General features: G+C 38.9%; 1 protein-coding gene across 1 annotated transcript in view; it reads left to right on the top strand.

Annotated features, from left to right (window-relative positions):
• PSME4 (proteasome activator subunit 4) overlaps positions 1-25,224 on the top strand; it is a 2,990,260-nt gene that overhangs the window by 662,295 nt on the left and 2,302,741 nt on the right. The window contains exon 8 of the mRNA XM_044055122.1: positions 19,537-19,659. Coding sequence (XP_043911057.1) covers positions 19,537-19,659 — 123 coding nt within the window. The remainder of the gene's footprint in view (positions 1-19,536; positions 19,660-25,224) is intronic.

Below are 25,224 nucleotides of genomic sequence, written 5' to 3'. Positions count from 1 at the left end.
GGCACTATCCTGACCTTTACTTTAACTCTAGTGTGTTTTGGTATGTAACGACTGTAAATATTGTATCTGTAACTTAACTGTATGAGTTAATAACAGTATTCTTAGCTGACTTGAACTACTTCATGAAGACCTACTCTCTGATTTTCGTTAACCCCAGAACTACTGTTATTTGCCTAGGTATGTAACCTCTGTAAAAATTGTAATCATAAACTTAACTGCTTGCTTAGATATGTTAACTACTTTATGTACTGTATTTTTAATCTAATTTCCTGACCTTGGAGCTTTTCTCCCCGGCCCTCCCCTGAAAATGGACATGTATCCAATCGGACTATCCCTGTCAACAAATGTAAAATAAATAAAAATAAATAAAGAGAGGGGAAATTATCTTAATTTTACATACTGTATATCAGTACATTTTCCCATCCCAAACCACCCCACTTCAAACAGCCCAAAATCACATTCTGTTAACTTTAACCAGATAAGAAAGTCTGTTCAGAAATAAGTTACAGTGTAAAGCCTGCACTATACATCTTAAAACTAAAAAAGTGCTTGCTTGCTTGCATTAATGTATACAGCAGTCAGTCACAAGACTCCCCCATGTCGCATTTAAAACATCTTGGCAGCATATTATGTAAAACCACTTTACAATGCAACATGCAGTTTAAGTCATGATTTTTTTACACAGATATTAATAACAGAAATGTTTGTTTGTGTCCTTCTAAACAGTACTGACTTAGAAGTGGTGTATATGCTATACAGTTCACCTATAAGTTTAGGGAAGTCATCAGAATTCCAGTCTTTCTGAACCACTTTTTATTGTATATACAGTGGGATTGATGCTTTATAGTCTCCGATGTATTCACTAATTTCAATGTTGCTGGTCTTCTTCCTGATCATCTCTATATCCTGTCACCAGTCTCTGGTTCAAGTTCAAGGTATTACTAATTCTTCTGATCAACTGCCTTCTGATAGTCCCTGATTGTTGCTGATGTTCTGCCTAATGTCTAGCAAAGAATCAATCTGATGTTGTCAGTCTTCACCCAGTCATTTACAGTGGGTTTGGTTCTGAACCTCAGAACCAGAGATGGCCGTTTACTAACTCTCCAATCTCTCGAGCTAGGCTCTACCCATAATGCTCGTCTCAGAAATTAGATCCGATCTTGTTTGCCCCTTCGCAGACCAGACACGTTTGTTCACTGTCTCGAGCCTTGGCTTAGTTTTTGTATTTTCTAGTTTTTACATTTCCTTCTTCCATAATTTTCCCTTTATAACTCTCTATAATTCTTTGTACTTCTACCAGCTCCTCCCTTTCTTATAGTAGCTAATTTTCTATTTGTCCTCCTTCTACTGTTGGGAGACTGTCCAGTACTATTGCTGGTACTCAGTTTACTCTTAAATACCTTTGAAGGTATTCTTTCATACCATTGCTGGTATTTTTCTCTCTTTCTCTCTTTTCCAAAAAATAAAAAAAAAAAAAATAATACATCTTTACTTATCTGTATTTCTTTTGCCCTGTTCCGTAGTGTGACTGCCTTCCAGAGATTATGGTGGAACAAGAAAAAGTTTCTCCTTCTAAATCCTCTAAGGGCACCTCCCAGATTTAAGAGGTGTAAAAAATGAGGGCAAAATGCCCAACTCTGACGAGCATACCCTGCGTGTGTACTGCCTTGGAAAAATACACTTGCAGGAAAACTGTGTGATTTGTCATGGGTTTTCAACCCGTACTTTAACTGAAAGAAAAAAGAAGATAATTTTGAAAGGGCTACTTAAGACTGTATTTGTCGCGGCCATTTATGAGTCCAGAACTGAAGCTAGTACTTCATCATCTTCTTCACTTGCTTCAAAGAAAAGGCCTTCCTCGGTTCCAGAGTCCTCAGAACTGTGAAGGAAAATAGCTAAACCTTCCTTGCTACCAAAGAGTTCATCGGCACCAGAGAATTTGATTGCATCAACTACTACTACTAAATTGGCTTCAGAGCCGACAGCTTCTTCTTCGGTACCTACTGATACAAAAGTACCAAAGCAATTGGAGCTACCTCTGCTCCCAAGAACATCCTATTCTCCATCTGTGGACCCGTTTAAAGACACTCCGTTTGTGGATGTGAGACCCCGTAAATCGCCTCCCACAACATCTGTTCGATCTACTAAGGGTCTCTAAGAGACAGGTATCATGAGACTGGTGGATCAGCTACTGGTGGCGAGGGATTGTCCTCTATTCTGAGCCACATCGGCGTTGGAACCATTTATCCTATGACCCCACTATACCCCTCCTCCTCCAACTCTTGCTGAGCCTTTAGAGCCCTTGATCCCAACTCTCCCAGCTCCGACTGTTGCGGTAGCATCTTCGTCACTGTTCCGAAAACTGCCTTGAGTAGCTCCAAGCTTTCGGCACTGGAGACCTCCTGGGGTTGAGACTCTGTGGTCAAGTCTGAGATGCATGGTACCTTTTTGGTTCTTCAAGACCGTCTATGTCTCTTGGTGCCTCGGCCTTTGCAGTGTCATCCCAAGCTTCTGTTCCAGAGGCGATTTCCTCAGTGCAGTGTGTGACCCCAGTTCTGATGGAGTCCATTTCTGTTATGGACCCCCACTCCTCTATGGGGGGGGGGGCAGCCTTCCAGATTATGGAGAAGGCATTGTCAGTTGGAGACTCGCAGTCCTTGCCATCCCTGTTGGGACAGATTTCGGTATCCCCTCGACCTGAGCTACCATCAGTCTCATCCCCAGGACAGAGGGCACAAAAGTCTCAGGTAACATCTACTGTGGTAGTCTCTTCTTTGGATACTTCCCCGGACCCCCCCCCCCCACCACCAGGAGGTCCCTGTGAAAAGAAAGTGCAAGAGGAAGCACTTAGACTCCCAGAAGAGTCTTTTACTGCAGATATTGATTTTGATGAAGGGGAAGGTTCCCCTAGGTCACCCCCTGATGATGTTTCCTTTCGGGACATCCTAGAAATCCTGAATACAGAGGGGTGGGTGGTCCTCCTCCCAACATTTCTCAGAGGAATCAGTATACCTGGATGCTTTTCGTGCTCAACCCTGTGCTGCTTGGATCTCTCCACCCACTGACGATCTCATTAAGTTAATCATTTGGTGGGAGTGGAATATGCCCGATGCCATAGAGCCAATCTCTAAGAGACCTGATCGTATATTATCAGCCCCTAAAGAGGAACCACATTGGGCAAAAGGTATTCCCATTGACGCCATGGTGGTGGCAGCAGCCACCAGGAAGGAACTTGCCAAAGAAAGTCCTACTATCCATCCTCCTAACAAGGAGTCTTGGACTTTGGATAGATTCGGGAAGCGCATTTATGCTTCAACGACCTTCGATCTAAGGTCCTTCAGTTATATGGCTCACTCTACAAGACTACATTTGGATTTGATCAAGGAGCTCTTGGATACTTTCAAACGCGCACTAGCTGAAGGGATACAATATAAAGTTACTTCTCAGCTTGCAACCCTAGAAGCAATATCCAACTCGTCTATGAGGCTGATTGCCCATGCAGCTGAAGGGACGACTAGGGCAGTGGGTTCAGGCATAGCCATGAGAAGGCATTCCTGGAAGCACTTGTGCGACTTTGCGAAGCCATTTAAAGTATCATTCATCACTGCACCGTTTAACGGATCATGCCTTTATGGTTCCAAGGTAAAGGATACCCTAGCCAGATGTGAAAAGGATGGCAAGACCCTTTCTGACGTTGGCATATGTTTGTCCACTTCTCAGAGACCATACTCCAAGAACCAGAGGAGTTGGGAGACTATGGTTTAAAAAACCCAAATGACCTTTCCAGGTTTCACGAGGCAAGGACTTCTGCCCGGGGCAGAGGGAGAAGCAATAGAAGATGCCACTCTAGAGGCAGAAATGGACCACAAAATCACAGATCTAGAGAAGCCTTCTCTGGAGCTTCCTACTAGCACCCCTGAATGGGTGCCCAATTGTCCACTTCTGGAGGCAGTCAGGGGGCTGCTTTCTCTACACCAGTCTGCCTGGCAAATGTTAACAATGGACAAATGGGTGCCGGGAATTATATGCAGAGGTTATGAAATCCCTCTATTACAACCTGCCAAACCCCATTAAAAATTTCCAGACAATGTCACCCAGTCTCAGGGAAGCAGCAGTTCTAGAAATTCAAAGACTGCCAAACAAAGGAGTCATCCAAAAAGTCCCACCAGACCAGAAAGGATCCGGATTTTACTTAAGATTATTTTTAGTGTCCAAGAAAACAGGGGACTGGAGACCCATCTTGTATCTGTCAATTCAACAAAGCAGTTTAACAAACCATATTACAGATGGTCACAGTTCACTCAATACTTCATTCTTGGAAAAAGATGAGTAGATGTGCTCTCTAGACCTCCAAGATGCTTATTACCTCATAAAAATGGAAAAGAGCTCCCAGAAGTATTTGAGCTTCCGGCTGTCATTTCCAATTCAGAGCACTGCCATTTGGACTCACCACAGCTCCCAGGGTGTTTACCAAATGCATGGCAGTGATAGCAGCTCATTTAAGATGGCAAGGGTTTTTACTATCTCATATCTCGATGACTATCTCCTCACTGCTACTCCCAAGCATCAGATAGAAGGGCCGATAGATTACCCCATACATCTCTGTTCATTTCTAGGAATAACTATAAATTTCGAAATGTCCACAATTCAACCCACTCAACATCTGGATTTCATTGGAGCTCACTTAGCACTATCTTGGGAATTGCATCTCTCCCTCCAGAAAGGCTACAGTGTATAAGATCCCAGGTCAGTCAATTACTGTGCAGCAACAAAGTTCCAGTGAAGTTAGTTCTTTAAACATTAGGTTCCATGGCAGCAGCAATCACCCTAGTTTCCTTGATGAGGTACCACATGCGGATATTGCAATGGCTATTGGTGTCCCAGTGGTCTCTCATACACCAACCAGTGTCACAGCCAGTTCTGATTATCTATCGCTGTAAACATGACCTAATGTGGTGGCTACACTCAAATCAGATTCTCTTCGGGCGTCCGTTCATTATTCCCCAACTTCAAGCCATAGTGACCACGGATGCTTCCCAGACTGGGGGGGGGTTGACATTATTTGGGAAGGACAGTCCAAAGCACGTAGTCTCTAGGCCAACATGCACATCAGTGTACTAGAGACAAGGGCAATGCTGTTAGCATTGCAAACATTCCAGAATGTCCTCTGTCTAGGAACAGTAGCGATTCAGACTTACAAGTCAGTAGTCTGGTACATAAACAAGGGGGGAACCAAACCTTACCCATTGTGTCAAGAAGCACTCAGAGTTTGGCAATGGGCAAGTTCTTCCAACTGCTTTCTCACAACAATGCACATTCCTGCAAGCTCCAACATAATAGCAGACAAATTGAGCAGAACTATTCTCTTTCCTCACGAGTGATCTCTAAATCCAGCAGTGGCGAACAACATTTTTCACCACTGGGGGCCAACCTTGCTGCAATCTCTTTGCCTCTCCTCTAAGCAACAAGTACAGAAGTTACTTTGCCCTAATCCCCCCCTCAGAGGGAGTCACCCAGAGATGCTCTTCTCCACGATTGGCCTCCCGGTCTGCTTTATGCCTTTCCCCAATTCCTCTCATTTCACAGTTCCTGAAGACTCAATAATCCTCATTGCCCCCTTCTGGCCTCATTAAGTTTGGTTTCCCTTCCTGTGGCCTCATTTGATTTGGAAACCATGGATTCTGGACCCAGTTCCAGATCTTCTGTCTCACCCGGAGGGCATGGTACATCCGAATCTCCAAACCCTCAGGCTCACTGCATGGCTTCTCCAGTTCCTGTGATTACCAGGCATACTTCTCTTTCCTCATCTGTCCGAAAAATTACTATCGTTCACAAATCTTCTACAAGGAAATTATACTAAAGCTAATGGGAGAAATTTTCTAACTGGGCTATAGACAATAAACTAGATCTCTTTTCCAGTCCTGTCCACAAAGTATTAGATTTTTTAGCTTCACTTTACCAGTCGGGTTCCTCTTCATCAGCAATTAAAGTGCACCTAGCTGCAATTTCAGACTTTCATGTAGGACTGGAAGGTGGCCCTCTAATGTGACACAAATTGTGTAAAGCATTCCTGAAAGGCCTCTTAATGTTAAGACCTCCTTTTAAAGAACCTATTCCACCTTGGTATTTAACTGTGGCTTTTCAGTCCCTGACCAGAAACCCCTTTGAACCATCAGCAACTTGTGACTTAAAACATCTGTCTTGGAAAACCTTATTTTTGGTGGCTATCACTTCTGCCATAAGAGTTTCAGAACTTCAGGCCCTATCATGCAAACCTCCATACTTCATTTTTCATAAGGTTAGAGTTTTACTTCGAACTAATCCTTCCTCTCTGCCCAAGGTGGTATCCGAGACTAATATTAATCAAACCGTATAGTTACCAGTCTTCTTCCCTAATTTTTTGAACAAGGGAGAATATGCTGTCCATTTACTTGACGTGCACAGACAACTACGTTTTTATCTTCACAGGACTAAAGTATTTAGAAAATCAAACCACATTTTTTTGTGGCGTTTTCTTCTCTCCATCTAGGTAACTCGGTTTCTAAAGTTACCCTAGCCAAGTGGCTTTACAGACTGCATCACATTCATCTGTCATTCTAAAGGGCTCGAACTCCCAAAAACAGTTCAAGCCCATTCTACAAGAACAGTATCTATGTCTGCAGTCTTTTCATGCCAGAGCTTCCTTAGATGACATTTGTGCAGCAGCCACTTGGTCTTCTCATCATATCTCTATCACTGTTTACAAATGTTATCAGGTCTCAAGGGGATGAGCATCCTTTGGCTCTATGGTAATGAGGAATATTCTTCCATGAGACCTCCCGAGGCTAAAGTAGCTGGGGACTCTGTCCCACTTTCAAGGATTGGGTGAAGATTGACATCATCACATAAAAAAAATTGTCTTACCATAACGTTCCATCTGTGTTGTCGATCTTCACCAGTCCTTGACATCCCCACCCTCTGTCCCACTTCCTGACACTGTTAGACTGAATTTAGCCCTTGGCTAGTTTCCCTGTAAGGACTTATTTGGCCTCAGTTAACTTAACTCTCATGTATCCATGACCTTTCACATCTGTCTGGCAAGCTCGAGCTGAGGTAATTTCTGAGAGGAGCATTATGGGTAGAGCCTGGCTCGAGAGTTTAGAGAGCACGAGCTAAAGTAAATGGCTGTCTCGGTTCCAAGGTTCGGAACCAAATCCACTGTTAAAGGACTGGTGAAAATCGACAACACAGATGGAACGTTATGGTAAGACACAACTTCTTTTTGCTACAGACATTTTGTCTGCAATTTGTAATAGATTTTCTTTCTGCCATAGTTTGTAAAATGCAATTCTTCACTAGTATAGGTTTTAGCTGCTTTCTCATGGCCAGACTTGGAGCATACAAATGATGTGCCCTTTCAATTAGGAAATCTTACAATGGGACACCAATCCAGTTTGGTATTTGTATTTTCATACATATTTCATAAAATTTTTACAGTCTGCTCCTTCCACTTTTTCTGGTACAGATGAAATTCTAAGGTTTTCTCTGAGATCTGCATTTTTTACTCTGTTTTTTTTTTTTTTTTTTTTTTGAAACTGCTCTTTTTGAGAAGCCTTGTGCTCAGCCAATCTTTTCATTTCAACCACTATTTTTGCAGTTTCATTGGGTGTGTATTATCTTGTCGAAAGACATGTTCAGCAAACATGTCTTCATCGACAAGTAAGCAGCGAACTCAATCACTGAACAACCAAATCAGTTACTTTTTTCCCAGGGGAAAAAGCACTTTGCCATCATCGGGGATTTGCCCTTTCCCCCTCTGTAGTGTGATCTCAGAGTTAGTATATTTAGTTTGGGGGGGGGGGGGTTGAACTTTTTTTTTTTAATTAGGCCAAGCACTGAACACGTCTTTCGACAAGATAATATAGACCTGTTTTATCAGCTAGATAAAGCTTCCTCCATTTTCTAGTCTTTTTTTATTTCAGTTATAGCCATTATGTTTTCATTTCAGATCAAATCTGTCACCTGTACCAAAGATGAAACTTTAACTGTTTTTTGCTGAAGAGCTGCAGAATTTTTCCAAGCCGGGGTGTTTTCTTTTCCTTTTGTGGTTGTTTTATCTTACTTTCTCAAAATTTCTAATTTGCTGGCATCCTGGCCCAAGCACTAGCCAGTAAGTGAATTTTATCCAAATTAAGTTTACTGTTTTTTTTCTTCTGCATTTCGGTTTTCACACTAGGAAAGCTCTGATCAATGTGTTGTTCAGTGTGCAGCCAGTTTGGGAGTTTGTCTTATCTAATTTCTTTTGACACTTCTTAAAAAATTGCATGTATAATTAGTATGAACAGAGTGTCACTCATGCAGATCCCTTATTTGATGCCCATATTCTCTTTTATCATTTCCCTACCTAGCTATGTATTAATGGCCGCACTCATATTTGTGACATGTTGATTTTGACAATTTCAGAATAATTTGTCTAATACCAGATGCAGTAAGATCTACCAAACCAGCCTGTGACCTGTTTTTTGAATGCTGTTTACACATAACAAGATCATTTTTCATACGTTTTTCTATCACTGTTCCATATACTGTCACTCTAACCAGTAATAATTTTACTTGTTTTCCTTGCAATTCAAAAATACTTTTCATTTATTATATTCTGACTTTGACTGTCATTTGTAAAATTATCAATTGAATAGTTGTAGTTACATAAAAGTTTACATATTTTTTTCAAAATTAGATTTCTTAACCTTTTTCCGAATAAGCATGACAGTAACCTTGACAACAATTTTTGTGGAATACCTAAATTTAACCACTCATTCAGAACTTCTAGAAAATGTTTTTCTGTTCTCTGACTCATTTTTCTAAAATGTTTGTCCCATGTCATCTTTCCCAGGCAAGCTATTTTACATTTGATTACTGATTTTGCTGTAATTGTGCCAGCTTTGGAACCATCCATTCAGCTGTCTTCATCCCACCATTGCTGTTGAGCAATGATTTCTATTTCTGCAACATATTACACTATTCTCATAATCTGTTTGTATATACCGTATTTACTGTCAACACTTTTTGTAACTTCTTTGCACTTTTCATTGTAACCTTTTTCCCTAAACATACTGAAGCTTTCTCTTTTTTTTTTCTTTTAAAAAGTAATATCATCACACTAATTCTTTGTTTATCTACATATTTTTTTCCCTTTTTTGAACACTTAAAATTATTCTGCCTTAATTAAGTATCATAAATACTTATGTTGCTTTTGCTTAGTTTCTCTCGTTTTCTTCCTATAAAGTATTCTTTTATGCAAGTGCCAACCTGTGTAGTTCCCAGCGTTTGCACTAGCTGTTGATGTAGAACATTGTTCAAGTTCCCAGTGTTTTCTTCACTCGTGACTTTTGAGTCCCCTCTTACCTGAAACAGCTGGTGGTACTGTATTGCCTCTCTGTGGTGTTGCATTCAGTCTCCCAATGACCTTTGCTGGAATGGGCTGATTTTAACCATTTTATCTGTATGTTATGAATTTGCATGCATCATTGGGTGTACTGCATATTACCCAGAATTTTGACTTTTTTTTTTTATTCTGTTTTGGTCAGTCTGTGTGATTTGTTTTAATTTATTTCTTTAATTAATGCTGGTGTTTTGTTTAATATTTAATTGAAGTTTTCCTAGGGTGATTACAGCAGAGCAGTAAGTGGAAAAACTGGTGGACAGTAAAGTGTGTAAAGTTGGAAATTAATTTGCCATTAAAGATATTAGCTATTGTTTATAGGTTACAGTGATGTATGCCATTAGAGGCATGTTTGGTGCAGGACTAGGTATTGCATCTGAGCTTCTTGATGTAATTAAACAGGGCCTTATGGGTGTCCTTGGCATTGGTGGCTTCCCTTAAGTTCATAGCTGACTTTGCACTTCCTGATGACTTCTGTAAGGGTCTTTGTTACTATTAGATCACTTCTTTAGTGAGGAAAAGAAGGGTTTTTTTTAAAGAAGAATAATAAGCCTTTTTTCTTTTCCCCTTTAGAGTTTATTTATATTAGAGTTCTGTCGTGCAGGCTTGCCTTTGCATTTACCACACTGCTTTTGGCAGAAGGGAACATTCTTTTGTTTATAAGAGAGTAGAACTTTAAGGAGTATACAGAAGCAAGAATAGTTATAATTGGGTTTTTGCCAGAATATTGGTGAATAGTAGGTAGCTGACATTTGAAAAAAATGCTTAAATATGGCCAGGTTTTTAATAGATAATATGGATGTACCAGTAAAAGATACAAATAGATGATCTGATTGAACTGGGGAGACATATGAGGTGGTTCAGATAAAGAAACAGTTGGTAAGGACATGGGAAGGGTAATGCAACAGAGATAAAACAACTGGAATCGATATCTTTAGAAAAGGGTAGGATCAAACTACATAGGAAAAAATTGAAATTGTGGGGATAGTACATACAAGGGAGGAATGAGCCCTAAAAGTTAGCAGCACTTACATAAGCTATGTAATGTTTGTGAGAAAGATTGGGTAGACTATAAGTAATGTATAATGTTTGCAACTGGGAGTGTGTCAGGATGGTTTGTGATGTAAAATGCTTGCGACTAGGATTGTGTTGGTGTGGTTTGTTTTCATTTATACAAATGTATGATTGCCTATGTAGTAAGTGATGGTTTAATGAAAATATTTCTTGTTTAAAAAACAGTAGGAACTGAATAAAATATGTAATATTGCTTAGGCTATGTGATATATAGCAGTATATGTGAAGTACAATGGTGTGTTAATATAGTTGGATTACTTTTATATGAATGTAAATTTGCCTATGTCACAAGTGATAATTCAATAAAGGTGTTTGAGAAAAAAAAAGGGAAGGGTAATGCACCCCCAAAAAATATAGGTGGAGATAGTTTATGCTAGAGAGTTAGTATTTGCAGAATTGAAGAATCCCTGGATATAGCTAAATGTAGCTTTGTAAGTCTGAGTTGAAAGTAGGTTAGTTGAAGTCTCCCATAGTAAGGATATTTGGCTTAATAGGAAGCTTTTCAAGTTGACTTGTCTAATCAGTATGTTCTGAAAGGGTCCTTTAATTAGCAGCGATGTGGTAGGCAGTCCTGCTGAGATACAGTAGGACTTCAAGTTCTAAGTTAGTAAGCCTGTGCAAATTACATAAAGGGATGGAGCCTCGGCAGTGTGTCCCCATCGACTTAAGGCAGTCTAATGGCTATATGCTTCAGGCACAGACAGGGAAGAAGGGAGCTCATATCCTGATCCTGAGTGGTGGAAGCTTGTCGCGGCGGAGACATGTCACTTTAGTAGTCCTTAAAGATCCATTGTACGAGCAGAGGCCAAACTGATCAATGTGGAAAGGTTTGGATGAGTCACTTTCCTTGGGCCTAGTGTAATGGCACTCCTTAAGCCATGCCCCGTGATGGGCTTAACTTCATGATGTTACAGCAGTGTTGTAACATAGGGCTGCTATGTGAAAGAGCAGGCCACCTTAAGCAAACATAATATTTATTTTTATTTATTTATTTGACATTTGTTTACTGGGAAAGTCCGACTGGGTATGAGCTCATTTTCAGAGGAGGCCTGGGGAGAAAAGCTCCACAGTACACATTAAACAGAACTAAAAAAATCAAACAATGGTTACAGATATTATGATAATAACAAAGTAGTGCAATTTTTGTATACAATAAAAAAATAAGCAAAATAACAATAAAAAAAAATAAGCAAAATATAAAGCAAGCAATAAAGTTGACCATACATTATATACACAATAGAAGAGAGTTTAGTGACTGCAATCGACAGCTATTTGCCAGTAAGGTGCAACTTTGTGTAAGGAACAGGCTAATACCTCTCAGCATCATTGCTCATGAATTCTGGATGAAACCAAAACTAATGGTTGACAAAAATCAAGGTTAGTTTTTAAAGTGTATTTAAAGCCACTTAAAAAGTTAATAGAGTAACACATTTTGCCATCAACATGCATATTCAGAATAATTGAGCAAGAAACTTGAAACTCTAGCTTTCCAGTTCCCTCACTGTTAGCCAGAAGTGTAATGGTTGCAGAACACATTCTCCAAAAAAGTTAGGGGTAGGTTCATAGGTGTTTACTAGCCTATCCCAAATCTCTGACAACTTCTGGTACTCTTGATAAGTGTAAGCAGGGGCTTGGGAGGTGAAATATTTACAAGAAGGGGCCTGCTAGATGAATCATTTACAGGCTGCATGTGTCCATTAGAGGTATAGGTGCTATATGTATGTGACAGTGAGAGATCAATATCCACTGGTTTCCCTGCATTATTTCACAAGAAGGGGCCTGCTAGATGAATCATTTACAGGCTGCATGTGTCCATTAGAGGTATAGGTGCTATATGTATCTGACAGTGAGAGACCAATATTCACTGGTTTCCCTGCATTCAGCTCAAGCCCAGTGCAACACAGCTGTTGGCTGCAGAAGGAGTATGGGGCAGTGTCCTGAGTGGCTGAGGGCTGGGGCAGGAGAAGTCATTGGGGGCACTGCACCATTTTTTGAATACCCCATGGAGTGTAGTAACAATGAAATTCCAAAAAAAAAAGGGTGGGGGTTTCTAGGTTGGTACCTGCAACATTTGATGTGGCAGTGGAGGAAAATAAGGTTTATAAAAAATATGGATTCACCCTTGCATCTCTCAGTGAAGTTGAACATTAGGAAGGGAGTGCTGCTGCTGAAATCAAACCTAGATATTTCACAGATGTAGATATCTTCAGATGTTAAAGTACAGTCTTCTGTTTGACTTCCTAGTGTTGAGCAGAACATCTCTGATGATGAGTGAATTGGGAATTTGGTAGGTGGGTTTGTTCACGAGTTGAACTTTGACTTAAAAAATTTATTGTGGAGGAAGCAAAATTTTAGCCAGCGTGTGAAATCCATGAGACGATGTGCAGATTGCCCTTAGTGAAGCAGGAAAGTCTGAGCATTGGTTCTTGGCAGATATACTTGAATCCCCTTAAAAATGTCACCAGGTAACTACTCTGTCTTTGTAGGCAATTATTTTTTCATAAACTTTTTGGGCATCATTCTTTGTGAAAGAAGACCGGTGCTCAGTACTAATAGTCTAATTTCCTCAGACACGGGTGATGAACACATTTGTCTCTCCCTACATCTTCCATAGGTTAGAATGTCTAAGGTCATTCACTTCAACATGGACAGTTACAAGCCTGTACTCATTTGTGATGTTGAGGTGTCTTGACAATGCCCCTCTCCTTATCCAGTCTAGTGAGTGCAGTGCCTATGCCTCTGACAGTAATATCATCAGTAAAAGTGATTTTATTGTTTGATCCAAGTCCTCATGACCCTATGTGGTAAAGCTTTCAGTTTTGGTGGTTCACTGCAGAGTTGTGGAAAGCATTGGGTGTGGTTTAGGTTGCTGGGTTTTCTGTGTGAGGACTTAGCATTAGCATTTTTAAAAGCCATCATGCTGTAGCGGGTGTACTTTCAGCCTCCTAGAATGTGTCCTGTGCTTGAAAGACTATTCTTGTTGTTGTGCAGCCTGTGCACTTTGATCACCACAGTGCTGAATTTGCTGGAAAATACTCTGGCTGATACAGTTTCACTTTCTGCACCTTTGCTAACCCTACGTGTTTGCTTTAATCAGTGTTCGCTATACTTTGGGAGGTATATTGTGGAAGGAAGGGCACTACAAGTGTCTGTCATAGGAGACCTGAAGGAGTTTGCAACAGTGGGGCAACTGCAGCCGTTTAGGTAGAGTTGACAATATGCAGTGTTAAACATGCCAAGCAACCCTAGTGCCATGCAACACCAATCCTTAAATTTTGCATCCCAAACATGTTTTTCAGATCCATTGTTATGATGTGTACCATACAAGTTCTCACTGACTGTAAAATGGGAAGAGAGTTTCATTCCTCCTCCTCCAGCTTCCTATTTCCAGGTGAAGTTCACTGTAGAAAGGAAAAGTGTATATATGTGTGTGTGTGTGTGTGTGTGTGTGTGTGTGTGTGTATATATATATATATATATATATATATATATATATATATATATATATATATAATGTGTGTATGTACACGTAGATATATATATCCTCTTTGGCTGCTCAGAAGTGCCTCATCTTTTGATTTCTGTTCTCCTGAGAGTTTTTGTGTAAGCACTAATGGCTCTGGATACCTGGCAGGATGACCAATTCCACTTGGTGTGGCTGCTGCATGATCCCATGTTAATGAATAGATCTGTCCAGCAAGAACTAAGAGGACTTGAAGACTTCTGCTTTTTGTGGTTTATAGTTCAGGTGTAAAAGGTTATGCACGTGTAGGCTGGGAGCTGTAGTCTTCATCATCTTTAGTCTGTAAATATTCAGGATTCTCTGGCCTATATAAGGCACCCTTTTTGTGTATGGGCATCTGTTATTTCACTTTCAAGTTACGTATCTGACCTGTCTGCAGTCTGTGATCTAGTAGATGACATTGCCCTGCATAAAGTAATAACCACTGATCTCCTTCAACATAAAACAGAAACTTTGAAATAAAAAAAGGTGCAATGATTTGAGTAGCCAGGTCACTCTTTAATGAGTGCTTTTGTTCCCTATTGCACACACAGCATCATCAGATAATGTGAAGTGTCATGACATCTTGTTTAAATGTCAATGCCCATCCAGTCATGAACAATTAAAAATTAACCAAAAATTAAATGCACAGTATTTAAAATGTAAATACAAATAACCCCTTTAAAATCCATTGTTCTAGAAAGGCATAGCTTTATTTTAATTACATTAGTAGTTGTAAATAATAGTTTTTACTAAAATGTTTATTAATAAGCAACTCCACTTCATTAGTTTGAAAACAAGCAGCATCAAGTTAACTTATTCAGAGTGACATACTGTTGAATGAGAGTTGTTAAAACCCACACTACTGACTGAATGGAGTGAGTTATCTACAGTATGTTTGGTAAACACACAAAATATGGGTGGGTTTTAAACACCTGAATTAAATTATTGCATTGTAGTCCATGACACAAGTACAAAATACAGATTAATACAAAACAAGTCATAGCAAACATTTTTAATTTTCAAGCATTGTGCATGTTTTCTTTTTACCAATCATTATTCACTCTATTCCATGAATTCCTCAATTGCTGTCTTTCCTTAAACCTCCCAAATTTTGCTGAACATAACTCTTTATTTCTTGACACCCCCCTCCCCCCATTTTCATCATTATCTTCCACTTTGATGTATATGTAGCTCTAAAGTATCCCTTCAAATTAATCCAAACCCCCCTTGGGGAAGTCCAACCTATTCCACTTAACTCTTACCCTCTTCCCTTGCCAAATACTTGCATGTTTGTCTTTAGAGGTTACAAAGTATATTGTACAACTAAAAACATTCCATTCTAAAAAAAATCATTCTAAGAGCTGTACATATCCTACTGAAAATAAGTTGAATTAAGTAATAAGGTAAGCTGGTGTTGCCCCAAACCACAGTTAGAGTTGATGAAGATAGACCAAAATAGATTTTACCACCATGTGCATGTTTGTGTGTTGAAAATCTTGGGATTTAGCACTCTAAGGTCATTGAAACCATGCATATTCACCTTTTATGGGTTTAGGTATGTTGTAGTCCATCTCCTTTCACGTTTCTATTCTATGGCCTCTGTTTGCCCAAAATGATATAAATGATGTATGGTTTTTGAGTTAGAAGAGCTAAATAAGAAATTAATTATTGAAATGTGTAAGTAGTAGTCAACTTCCAAGATGGCTGCACATTGAGTAACAGCTTAATTCTAGCTATCCCAGTGTGAAAACAGAAACTTAGCAGAGAAAGCCAGTGGACTTATATTTATAGGTAAATTTCAGTAACTGGCTAGTAAGGGCACTGCCTGGATACAAAAAAAAAAGAAATACAAAGGCCATGAAAGAAAATCTGCTACAAAAGGTGAGGGAAAAACACTGATGGGAAAGAGTACTGCATCTGTTCAGCAAAAAGCAGTGCAAGCTCCAGACATGACATGCAGTAATCTAGAGGAAATTTATAAGACAACTGCACACAGACCTGATTAAACGGGACACTGATGGAGTATATTGGCTCAAATAACAAAAGGCTGGAAAAAATGGAAGAAGCTTTAAACAGATATTCAGATGAGGTGCTAAAACTGCAAAAATCAGAGGTTGAATTGAAGAAAAGTATGTCTGAATATGAGACTGCTCAAGAAAAGATCTTTCAAAAAATAGACTTAGAAGACAGAGCATGTATGGGAAACCTGAGATTATGTGCTGTAGTAGAGAAGCTGGAAGGAACAGACTGTATTAATTGTACGAAAGCACAAATAAGCAACTGGACTGGTATTACACAGCAGGAGATGTTAATTGAAAGGGCACATTGTGTGTATGCTCCATACCTGGCTATGAGAATGCAACCTAGACCTTTAATAGTAAAGATGCAATTCTACCAGTGGGAGGAGTTGATTCTGACAAAACATTGGCAGAAGGACAAAGTAGTAAAAGTGGGAGACAGCAGTGTGTTTGTGTAGAGTGATTACTCACTGTACACCAGGCAGAATGGGAGTAAATTTATTTCACAATTCAGAGAATATCGAGAAGCAAACATGAGATTCTGGCTGCTGTACCCAGCTATCTTCAAAATAGTCTTTCCTGGAGGGACAGAATTCATTTTTTATGCAATACACGCTAAGGAAGAAATACAAAACTTTGTCCAACAAAACCTGATTCTGCTTCAATTGCTAACAGTTAGGATAGGAGTAGATGAGATAAAATGGTGATGCTTAACCAATCCACAGAAACATCTCCAGGAATAGATGGTAATTCTATGGAAGTTTGGAAGCAGGGAGGGAAGAAACTAAAAGATCTGGAAATTTTGTTTAATGGTATTTTTAAGGGGAAACATACCAAGATCCTGGAAGAAATGGTGGTAAATGTATTATCTAAAGAGGATAAAGACCCATCAGTTCCAGCTTCATACAGGCCCATTTCAATACTAAACCATGATTAAAAAGTGTTGCAAAATGTAAGAAATTACCATTGTTGTTGGTGGGTCTTGACGCAGAGAAAGCATTTGACAGAGTAAGCTGGGACTTTACGAAAAGGGCAATGGAAGAATTTGTCTTCCCTGAGAAAATTATGAGATTGTTTAGGAGAATATATGAGGGATTAGAGGTAAAAATTAAAGTGGGTGGGTGGGTTTCTGTCTGCTAATTTCTGCTTGAGGAGAGGAACCAGGCAGGGGTTTCCTCTTTCCAATTTATTTGCATTATGTTTAGAACAATTGGCAAACAAAGTAAGGCACTCAGAAATTCAAAGATAAAATTGGTCTGGTAGTCAAGAAAAGCTGGCTGTATTTGCAGCTGATATTATTTTATACCTGATAATAAACAGAAAAAGATATTTCAGTGTTGTGTGACATTTTCAGACAGTTTCAGATCTTTTTAAGATGCAAAATTAATGAAACTGAAACAAAGGTAAAAGCTGTAAGTTATGTACCCACAAATAGATTGGTTCAGCAATATCCATATTTATGGGGACATGTTAAAGCGAAGTACTTAAGAATATGTATTAAATAATTCCGGTGTGGTAGCTAGGGATATGTGGAAAGAGACTAAACAAAAGGTAATACAAAACTGAGAAAGTATAGGCATTGTTATATGGATATGGATAGTAAGATGCAAGCAGTTAAAATGTTTTCAGTCCCTTTAGTCTTATACACAGGTCAGGCATACTTTTATCAACCAGAGAAGAAGTTGTAGATAGCAGTTAATAAAGAGCTGAAGGATTTTATCTGGGAGTGGAAGACGACAAGAGTCAAGTGGGATAAGATGATTTTTCCAATGGAACAAGTTGGATTGGGATTACCTAGTTTGAAGGGGGTATTTCAGAACTCCACAGTTACGGTTGCTATACATAGCACAAGCAGAAACCTATAATTCAAAGTGGAAAGGAATGATGAAAAATGGGGGTAAGCTCAAGAAACAAGGAGAGACTTGGAATTTTGGATGCAGATCTTTAAGGAGAATAACAATAATCCTAGAGAATATTATATTCTTAAGGTAGCAGAAAGTATTCTAAGCACTAAGCCAATATGGAAATGGAGAAAGGAGATTCTGTTGATAGGGATGACTGCAATTAGGGATACAGACAATAGACAACAGGGGGCTGGAATTTATTAGAGAAAACTGGGAAAGGAACCAAGGTATTGGGAGCAAATAACTAGACAGGGAAATGTAATAGAATGGGAAGATGCCAAGAATTTATTTGAACTGCAGGTTAGAGATTGCCTTCCCTATCAGACTGATATCAGAGTATAGGCAGAGAGAAAGAAATAGGGGGTCCTAAATGAAAGACCAGTACTGGTAGGGTTTTTTAGTAGAATCTAGAACAGAAGTTACTGTTTTGAAAGGATTAATTAGTAGAGCATATATAAACATTGCATGATAACTATAAGAATCAATCGGAGGAGGTTAGAAAGGATCGGGAAGAGAGATTGGATAAGTAATTCACAAAAAACAGTGGGGGGGGGTATATGTCTGGCTGCCAAATATGCAGCAAAATCTAGAAAATTTAGGATTTTTTCTTGGAAATGTTTACACATGTATTTTTTTATACCCGAAGTAGACTCCAGAGACTTTTTCCTCAGGTAGACAACAAATGTTGGAGGTGTGATGGGAAGAAAGAGGTAATTAGGAGCATATTTTCTATGATTGTAATGAGTCTGCAGACTAAATATTCCTTGCAGATTATTCTGTCAGAGAGACAAGGCGAGCACATTGGTGTGTCTAGGGAAATAATTTTTTGAGCTATGATAGAATCAGAATTGCTTGGACATAGTAAGGCCTTGCTGAGTCTGATTATGGTGGCTGTCAAAAAAACAGTTACTAGAAAATGTAAATCAAAGTCTAAACCAACTGTACTTGAAGTAGGGAATATAGTAACTGAGATAAAACAACTGGAACTGGTATCTTTAGAAAAGGATAGGAGCAAATTGCATAGAAAAAATGGGAATTGAGGGAACAACACATACAGAGGTGGAATGACGTTTAAAAGAAGGCAGGATTTAAGTAAGCGATGTAATGTTTGACAGACAATGATTGGGTAGATTATAAGTGATGTATAATGTTTACAACTAAAGTTATGCCAATATGGTTTGTGATATGTTATGATTGCAGCGAAGATTGTCAGTATGGTTTGTTTTCATTTATGTAAGTGTATGATTGCCTAAGTCATAAATGATAATTTTAATAAAGATGTTTCTTGTTTAAAAAAAATTGTGAGCAATGTTTTATCCCTCTAACATGAATTAATCAGTAATTGTGAAAAAGTAGTAGAAAGCTGAGGACTACAGTGTGTATTTTATTCCTCCATATGTGTTGACTTTTGGGGATGTTTTTGTAAAACATTAGTTTGTTTTCTTTGTGAAGAAAACAGCTAAAACGTTACTGGGCTGCATTCACTTGTCTCGTTTACTTTGTTTCTGAAATAGTTGCATAGTTTAAGTATGAAATAATATGAGAATTTTATAAAATTTATATCACTGTGATTTTTAGTTTTTATTCTAACTGTATTTTTTATTTATGTTTTAGATATTCACTAGACTTTTAAGAAGTTTGAATCTTCCTGTAGGCAGCAGTCAAGTTGTTGTTCCAAAATACTCCTCTAATACCTATGACATGGGCCAGGCAGTTTTATGGGTAACATCCCTGTTGGTAAGTGTACTGATCTTTATAGAGCTTGAGACACTGATTTTCAACAAAGGTTTTTTATTAGTTGTCTGTTTCTATCATCTTAAATACAGGTTTTCCTACCTATGAGACAATGGCCATCTTCTTTCTGTCCACCTACTTTCCATTTTTTTAATCTTTCATGGCATGGCTGCTTGTTTTTGTGCTGTATGATGCTCATCATCATAAGCAGCTTTGTACATAAATGTGGATATAAGTTTAATCTTGTATAATTTTTCATTACATCAGGTTAAGGCAACAGCTTGAAGGACATATCCTAGATGTTCATCATAAGGATCATTGCTGCAGTCTGTAAGTAAATGGTGTTTAGATGCAAGCAGCCATTATTCTTTTGGCTATAAAGTCTATGAAGATAGAAATTTTAGTGGTAGAAAACATAATTTATCCAAGGCTGAATTTGAGGCATTGTGTGCTCTTGAGAATGATGTTAACTTTGTAGTTAGACCAGCTGATAAAGGTGGGGGGGTTGTTTTACTTGATAGACAGGAATATGACTGTTTAATGTATGAAATGTTGAATAATGTTGACTTTTATGAGAAAATAACCAGAGCTCATATGCAATCAATGGTCATTTTGGTTAATAAACAATTAGAGTCTTTATTGCAAATAGGGTTATTGACAGAGGATCTCTTCAAGTTTCTTAGGGTATTTCATTATACCGTCCCTATTATACAAGGTTTACCTAAGCTGCATAAGAATCTGATTAGACCCCCTATGCGTCCTATTGTTGCAGGAAGGGGATGGTGTACGGAATGTATTTCAGTATTTTTAGAGAAAAAAATTGAAGCCCTTAATAGATAATTCAGTATTTGCTGTTAAAGATACTGAGCACTTTCTCCATGATCTGTATGAAGGCACTAACTGTGGCATGTTGAATATGGAATATTTGTTTGTTACCCTTGATGTTGTTTCATTATTCACAGTAATACCCAATGATATAGGGCTTGCTTTTTTGAAAGAACAACTGATGAGTAGTAATCTATATAGTATGAATGAAATTCATTTTGTACATTGATTTGATGTCTATTGTTCTTCTGAATAATGTGTTTTTATTCAGTGATCAGATTTATTGGCAGAAGAATGGTGTGGCGATGGGTAGTGCCTGTTCGAATAGTTATGCGAACGCTGTTATGATGAAATGGGAGACAGATTTTTTAGAAGGGCGGCCTTTTAAAGATTTAATTATTTTCTATAGAAGGTTTGTAGATGACCTTTTTATTTTGTGGAGAGGCTCTGTTTTAGAACTAATGAGTTTTGTTGAGTACATTAACAGTACCACCCCCTTTTTGAGGTTCATTTTGAACTATTCAGATGCTAGTATAAATTTTCTGGACGTGATAGTGGAAAAGGACAGTTCTAATGTGATGTCAACTAGACTATATAGAAAGGAATGTCACGTTAATAGTTTGCTATCTAGGGATAGCATGCATCCAGACTATGTCTTTAGAAATGTAGTCCAGAATCAATTCTATAGGGCTTCTAGATTGAGTGCAAGGAATAGCGAATTTGAAGAGCAGAAACATAAGACCATTAATGAGCTTACAGAGAGAGGTTATGATTATGGGATGGTAGAGTATAATGCTACTCAAGTCTCAGACAACATGAGATAGCACTCTGTCTCTAAACCCAGCTGATGTTCAGAAAACTCTAAGCCAGGTAAACCCAAGGAAAGCAGTGGGACCAGACAACGTTCTAGGACGAGTGCTCAGAGACTGTGCTGTCTAAATGACCATGGTTCTTACTGACATATTTAACACATCTCTATGTCAGACCATAATACCAAGTGCTTCAAGAACACAACAGTCATTCCACTACCAAAAATGTCTTGGCCGGTAAACCTGAATGACTGTCATCTAGTAGCTCTTCCCTCTACAGTAATCAAGTTTTTCAAAGGACTGGTCAAAGACTATTTAACAACAAATCTTCCTGCAGAACTGGACCCACTCCAGTTTGCTTATCGGTCCAGCTGCTCCACTGCAGATGCCATCTCAGTGGCACTCCACACATCCTTATCTCATCTGGAAAACAAGAACTGTTATGTCCGGTTCCTATTCATTGACTCCAGCTCTGCCTTTAACACAGTCATGCCACAACATCTGATAAACTGATTCACTTGGGGGTCAGTACTCCTATGGGTAATTGGATTTTGGACTTCCTTCTTGACAGACTGCAATGAATGAGAGTTGCCAATAACACGTCAAAGAGCCTTACACTGAGCACGAGTGTCCCTCAAGGATGTGTTCTTAGTCCTGTGCTGTTCACCATGCTGACCCATGACTGCACAGTCAGGTTCAGCTCAAATCGTATCTTCAGATTTGTGGATGATACTACAGTTGTAGGCCTAATCAGCAATGGTGGTGAAACTGCATAGATGGAGGAAGTGAAACATCTGATTGACTGGTGTCGCAACATTCTACAGAGGCAAAATTGAGAGCATCTTGATAAGCAGTGTCACAGTATGGTATGGAAACTGTAAGGACATGGATCATAAGGCCCTCTGAAGGGTGGTGAAAGTGGCAGAGAGAATAACGAAGGCCATGCTTTCATCTATATAGGATCTGCAGTCTGCATGGTGTTTCGGAAGAGTCACAAATTAAAGACTACACCTACCCGGCTCAGGAACTGTTCTGCTGCTTGTCTTCGGGAAAGTGCTACAGAAGCATATGTTGCAAAACAATGACATTCAGAAATAATTTCTCAGACCATAAGACTATTAAAGTTGATTAGCAAGGGAAGCCAACAGGTCACCTAATCAGTGGCTGCACAGGCTGAAGGAAATATCTTTTTCTTAAAGTGCTATAACTCATTACTAAGTTCTCTCACTTGTGCAACAGCTCTCTGAATGCTTATTACTTATTGTGCAATAACTTGAAATACAAGCTACATTCCTTGCAATGGACAGAATAGTCTCTAGTTTACCACTGCTTAAGTGCAATATCTAATGTGCAGTACTAAGTGCTGCTATAGTTAGACGTACAGAAGTTGTAATCATGTCCTTATGTCCTAGTGTTGTGTTAATGTCATATATAGTCTGTAGTTCTGTTTTTGTGACAATGCTCATGTCATATATAGAGTCTGTAGTTCTGCTTTTTTATTTAATTAGTATATTTTTTATGTTTTCGGTCTGCACTTTGAGCTCGAAGCAATGGAATTTTGTTCAGCCTGCACTCATGTGTGGGTCTAAATGACAATAATGTTTACTCTGAATTTGATTTTGAATAGATACCAAACTGGTAAACAATAGGAAAAATGGTACTCCTCCTTAAGAATGAACCTGTAAGCCATCCTAAAAACTGTACTCCAATAACTTGCCTCTCGACAATATACAAGCTATACATTGAAGTTGGTGCAGACAGTTTTATAGTCATTTAGAAAAAAAACTCAGTTATGGCGATAGAAGAAAAGGGTGACCCAAGAAAGTCATGTAGAACATGGGATCACTTATTGCTAAATAAAGCCGTAATAGACTGTAAAAAGGGGTAGATGTCATGGATAGATTACCAAAAAAAAAATATGAAAACATTCCACATTCAAGGATAAAGAAATTCATACAGATGTATAAGATACACCCTACATTGATTAGTTACATTACAGTGACCATGAAACAGTGGAAGACCAGTTTGCATTTGGTTCATGACAAAGGTCAAATTATTATCCCAGGGATAAAAATTCTTAGGTGGATATTGAAGGGTGATTTTCTGTCACTGCTATTGTTCTGTCTTGCCCATAACCCATTAAGCTGCTTATTGAACAGATTAGGCTGTGGTTACAGTTGGTCTCCCAGAAATTAACATTGTTTAAAAACACTGTCATCTGTTTCTGTGGATGATTTAAAAATGTATAGTTCATCAGATGAGTTGAAAGCAGAACTACAAATGGTTAAAACTTTCTCAGATGATATAAGAATGTCATTTGGTCTTGATAAATGTGAAAAACAAGAAAACTGCAGCACCAACAAAATATTAATCTGGGACAGAAATGTGAAATGAAGGAAGTTGAACAGGAGGGAGTATATAAATAATTGGGAATAGATAAAGGCTCTGCAGTAAAACATGAACAAATGAGAATAAAACTCTGTAAACCTACTGAATATTAAGGAGTAACCTATGCCCGACGTGCAAGGCACTCACAAATCCAGCCCTGATGGAGCTGCTACACATAGGCAAGTCCAACAGTACAAGGGTCACCCTGATGTAGGGACCTAAACGTGGTCAGTGACTCAAACAGAGTATGCTGGAGAGACACTTGTGTGTCTCAGAGATTGCCCCTTCTTTTGAACAGACTTCCTATTCTCTTCTTCTCCTCATTAAGCAGAGCCCTTCCCTGGTCCTTTCCAAAAGCAATTTGGATCAGTGGGTGGGGAATCGCAAATTCACACATGTGGTAGTGCCTATGTCCCTTATGGACAGGGGCAGTCTGTAAGATGCTTAATGCACAGACACAAATCCACACTATCCTCTTGCCCCTAGGGTCCATATATTGGGTAAATTCAGGTTATATTGGCTAGGCTTGTAAGGGCCCTTAAGCCATTAGCCTAGTAATCTCATATGAACCTATAAGAATACTTTAGAAGACTAAAACTAATATTGAAAACTGCCATGACATCCAGGAATAACTTGCAAGCTGTAAACCATTTTCCTCTTCCTATTCTAACTTACAGATGTTCTTCGTGTTTCACTGTTGCAGTCCTGACTGTTAAGATTTCCTGCTGTGAAAGCCCTTGGCCGACCCGACTACCAGAGAAAACTGTTTTTGCCTCCCAGGCTGGCGGACACCCTTACCGATGTCAGTGTACTCTGGTATAAAGAGAACCAGCCTGCGTCATCACTTCAGTCTTTTCTTGCTGCCAGAGCCCGAAGCAGTATACAAGTGCATCGGTTGGTCCGCACCAGAGAGATAGGGGTCCTGATGGAGAGATGAAGGGGTCCTGATGGAGAGATGAAAAGTCAGCAAGCAAGGGAGTATATTAGTGCTGAAATTGAATTCATCCTGAAGTCTTGGTGAGTACCTTCGTGAGGTGGACCCTGTTTTTCACAAAATCTCACCAAGGCGACATTGATATATAGACTGTATTTATATAACATATATCATGGACAGAAGTAAATCAAAAATAATAAAAGATGGCTGTGTGCACAAGACACAGGATAAAAAAGTACCCAATCCTGGTAGGCGCACTGGTACCAGGACTGGAAAAAATGACAGTGTAGAATACTCAAAATACGGAAACAATCCTATAATGGGGCCAGGCCAGGCCAGGGTCAGGGGGAGGATGCCCCCCCCGCCATTGTAGAAGGAAGTAGTATTCCACAAAAACAACAAAAATTGATTAGCCAAAGAAGAGCCATAAAGACGACAGAGTGGACTATTGAGGATAAGAAAGAAATTATGTATTGTTACTATTATGTAAAAAGCCCATAATTTCTAGACACGATATGCAAAACAATTAAGAGAGAAATTAGAGGAAAGAAAAATACTTCCACAGGAAAAACTGTCACAAGCTTTAAATAAAAATTTGCTTTTATTAATGCA

The sequence above is a fragment of the Protopterus annectens genome, chromosome 1.part2, assembly GCF_019279795.1.
Source record: "Protopterus annectens isolate FY-2018-M chromosome 1.part2, PAN1.0, whole genome shotgun sequence".
NCBI lineage: Eukaryota > Metazoa > Chordata > Ceratodontiformes > Protopteridae > Protopterus > Protopterus annectens.
Note: the sequence above shows the minus strand (reverse complement) of the source record. Positions and strands in the feature narration are given on the sequence as shown.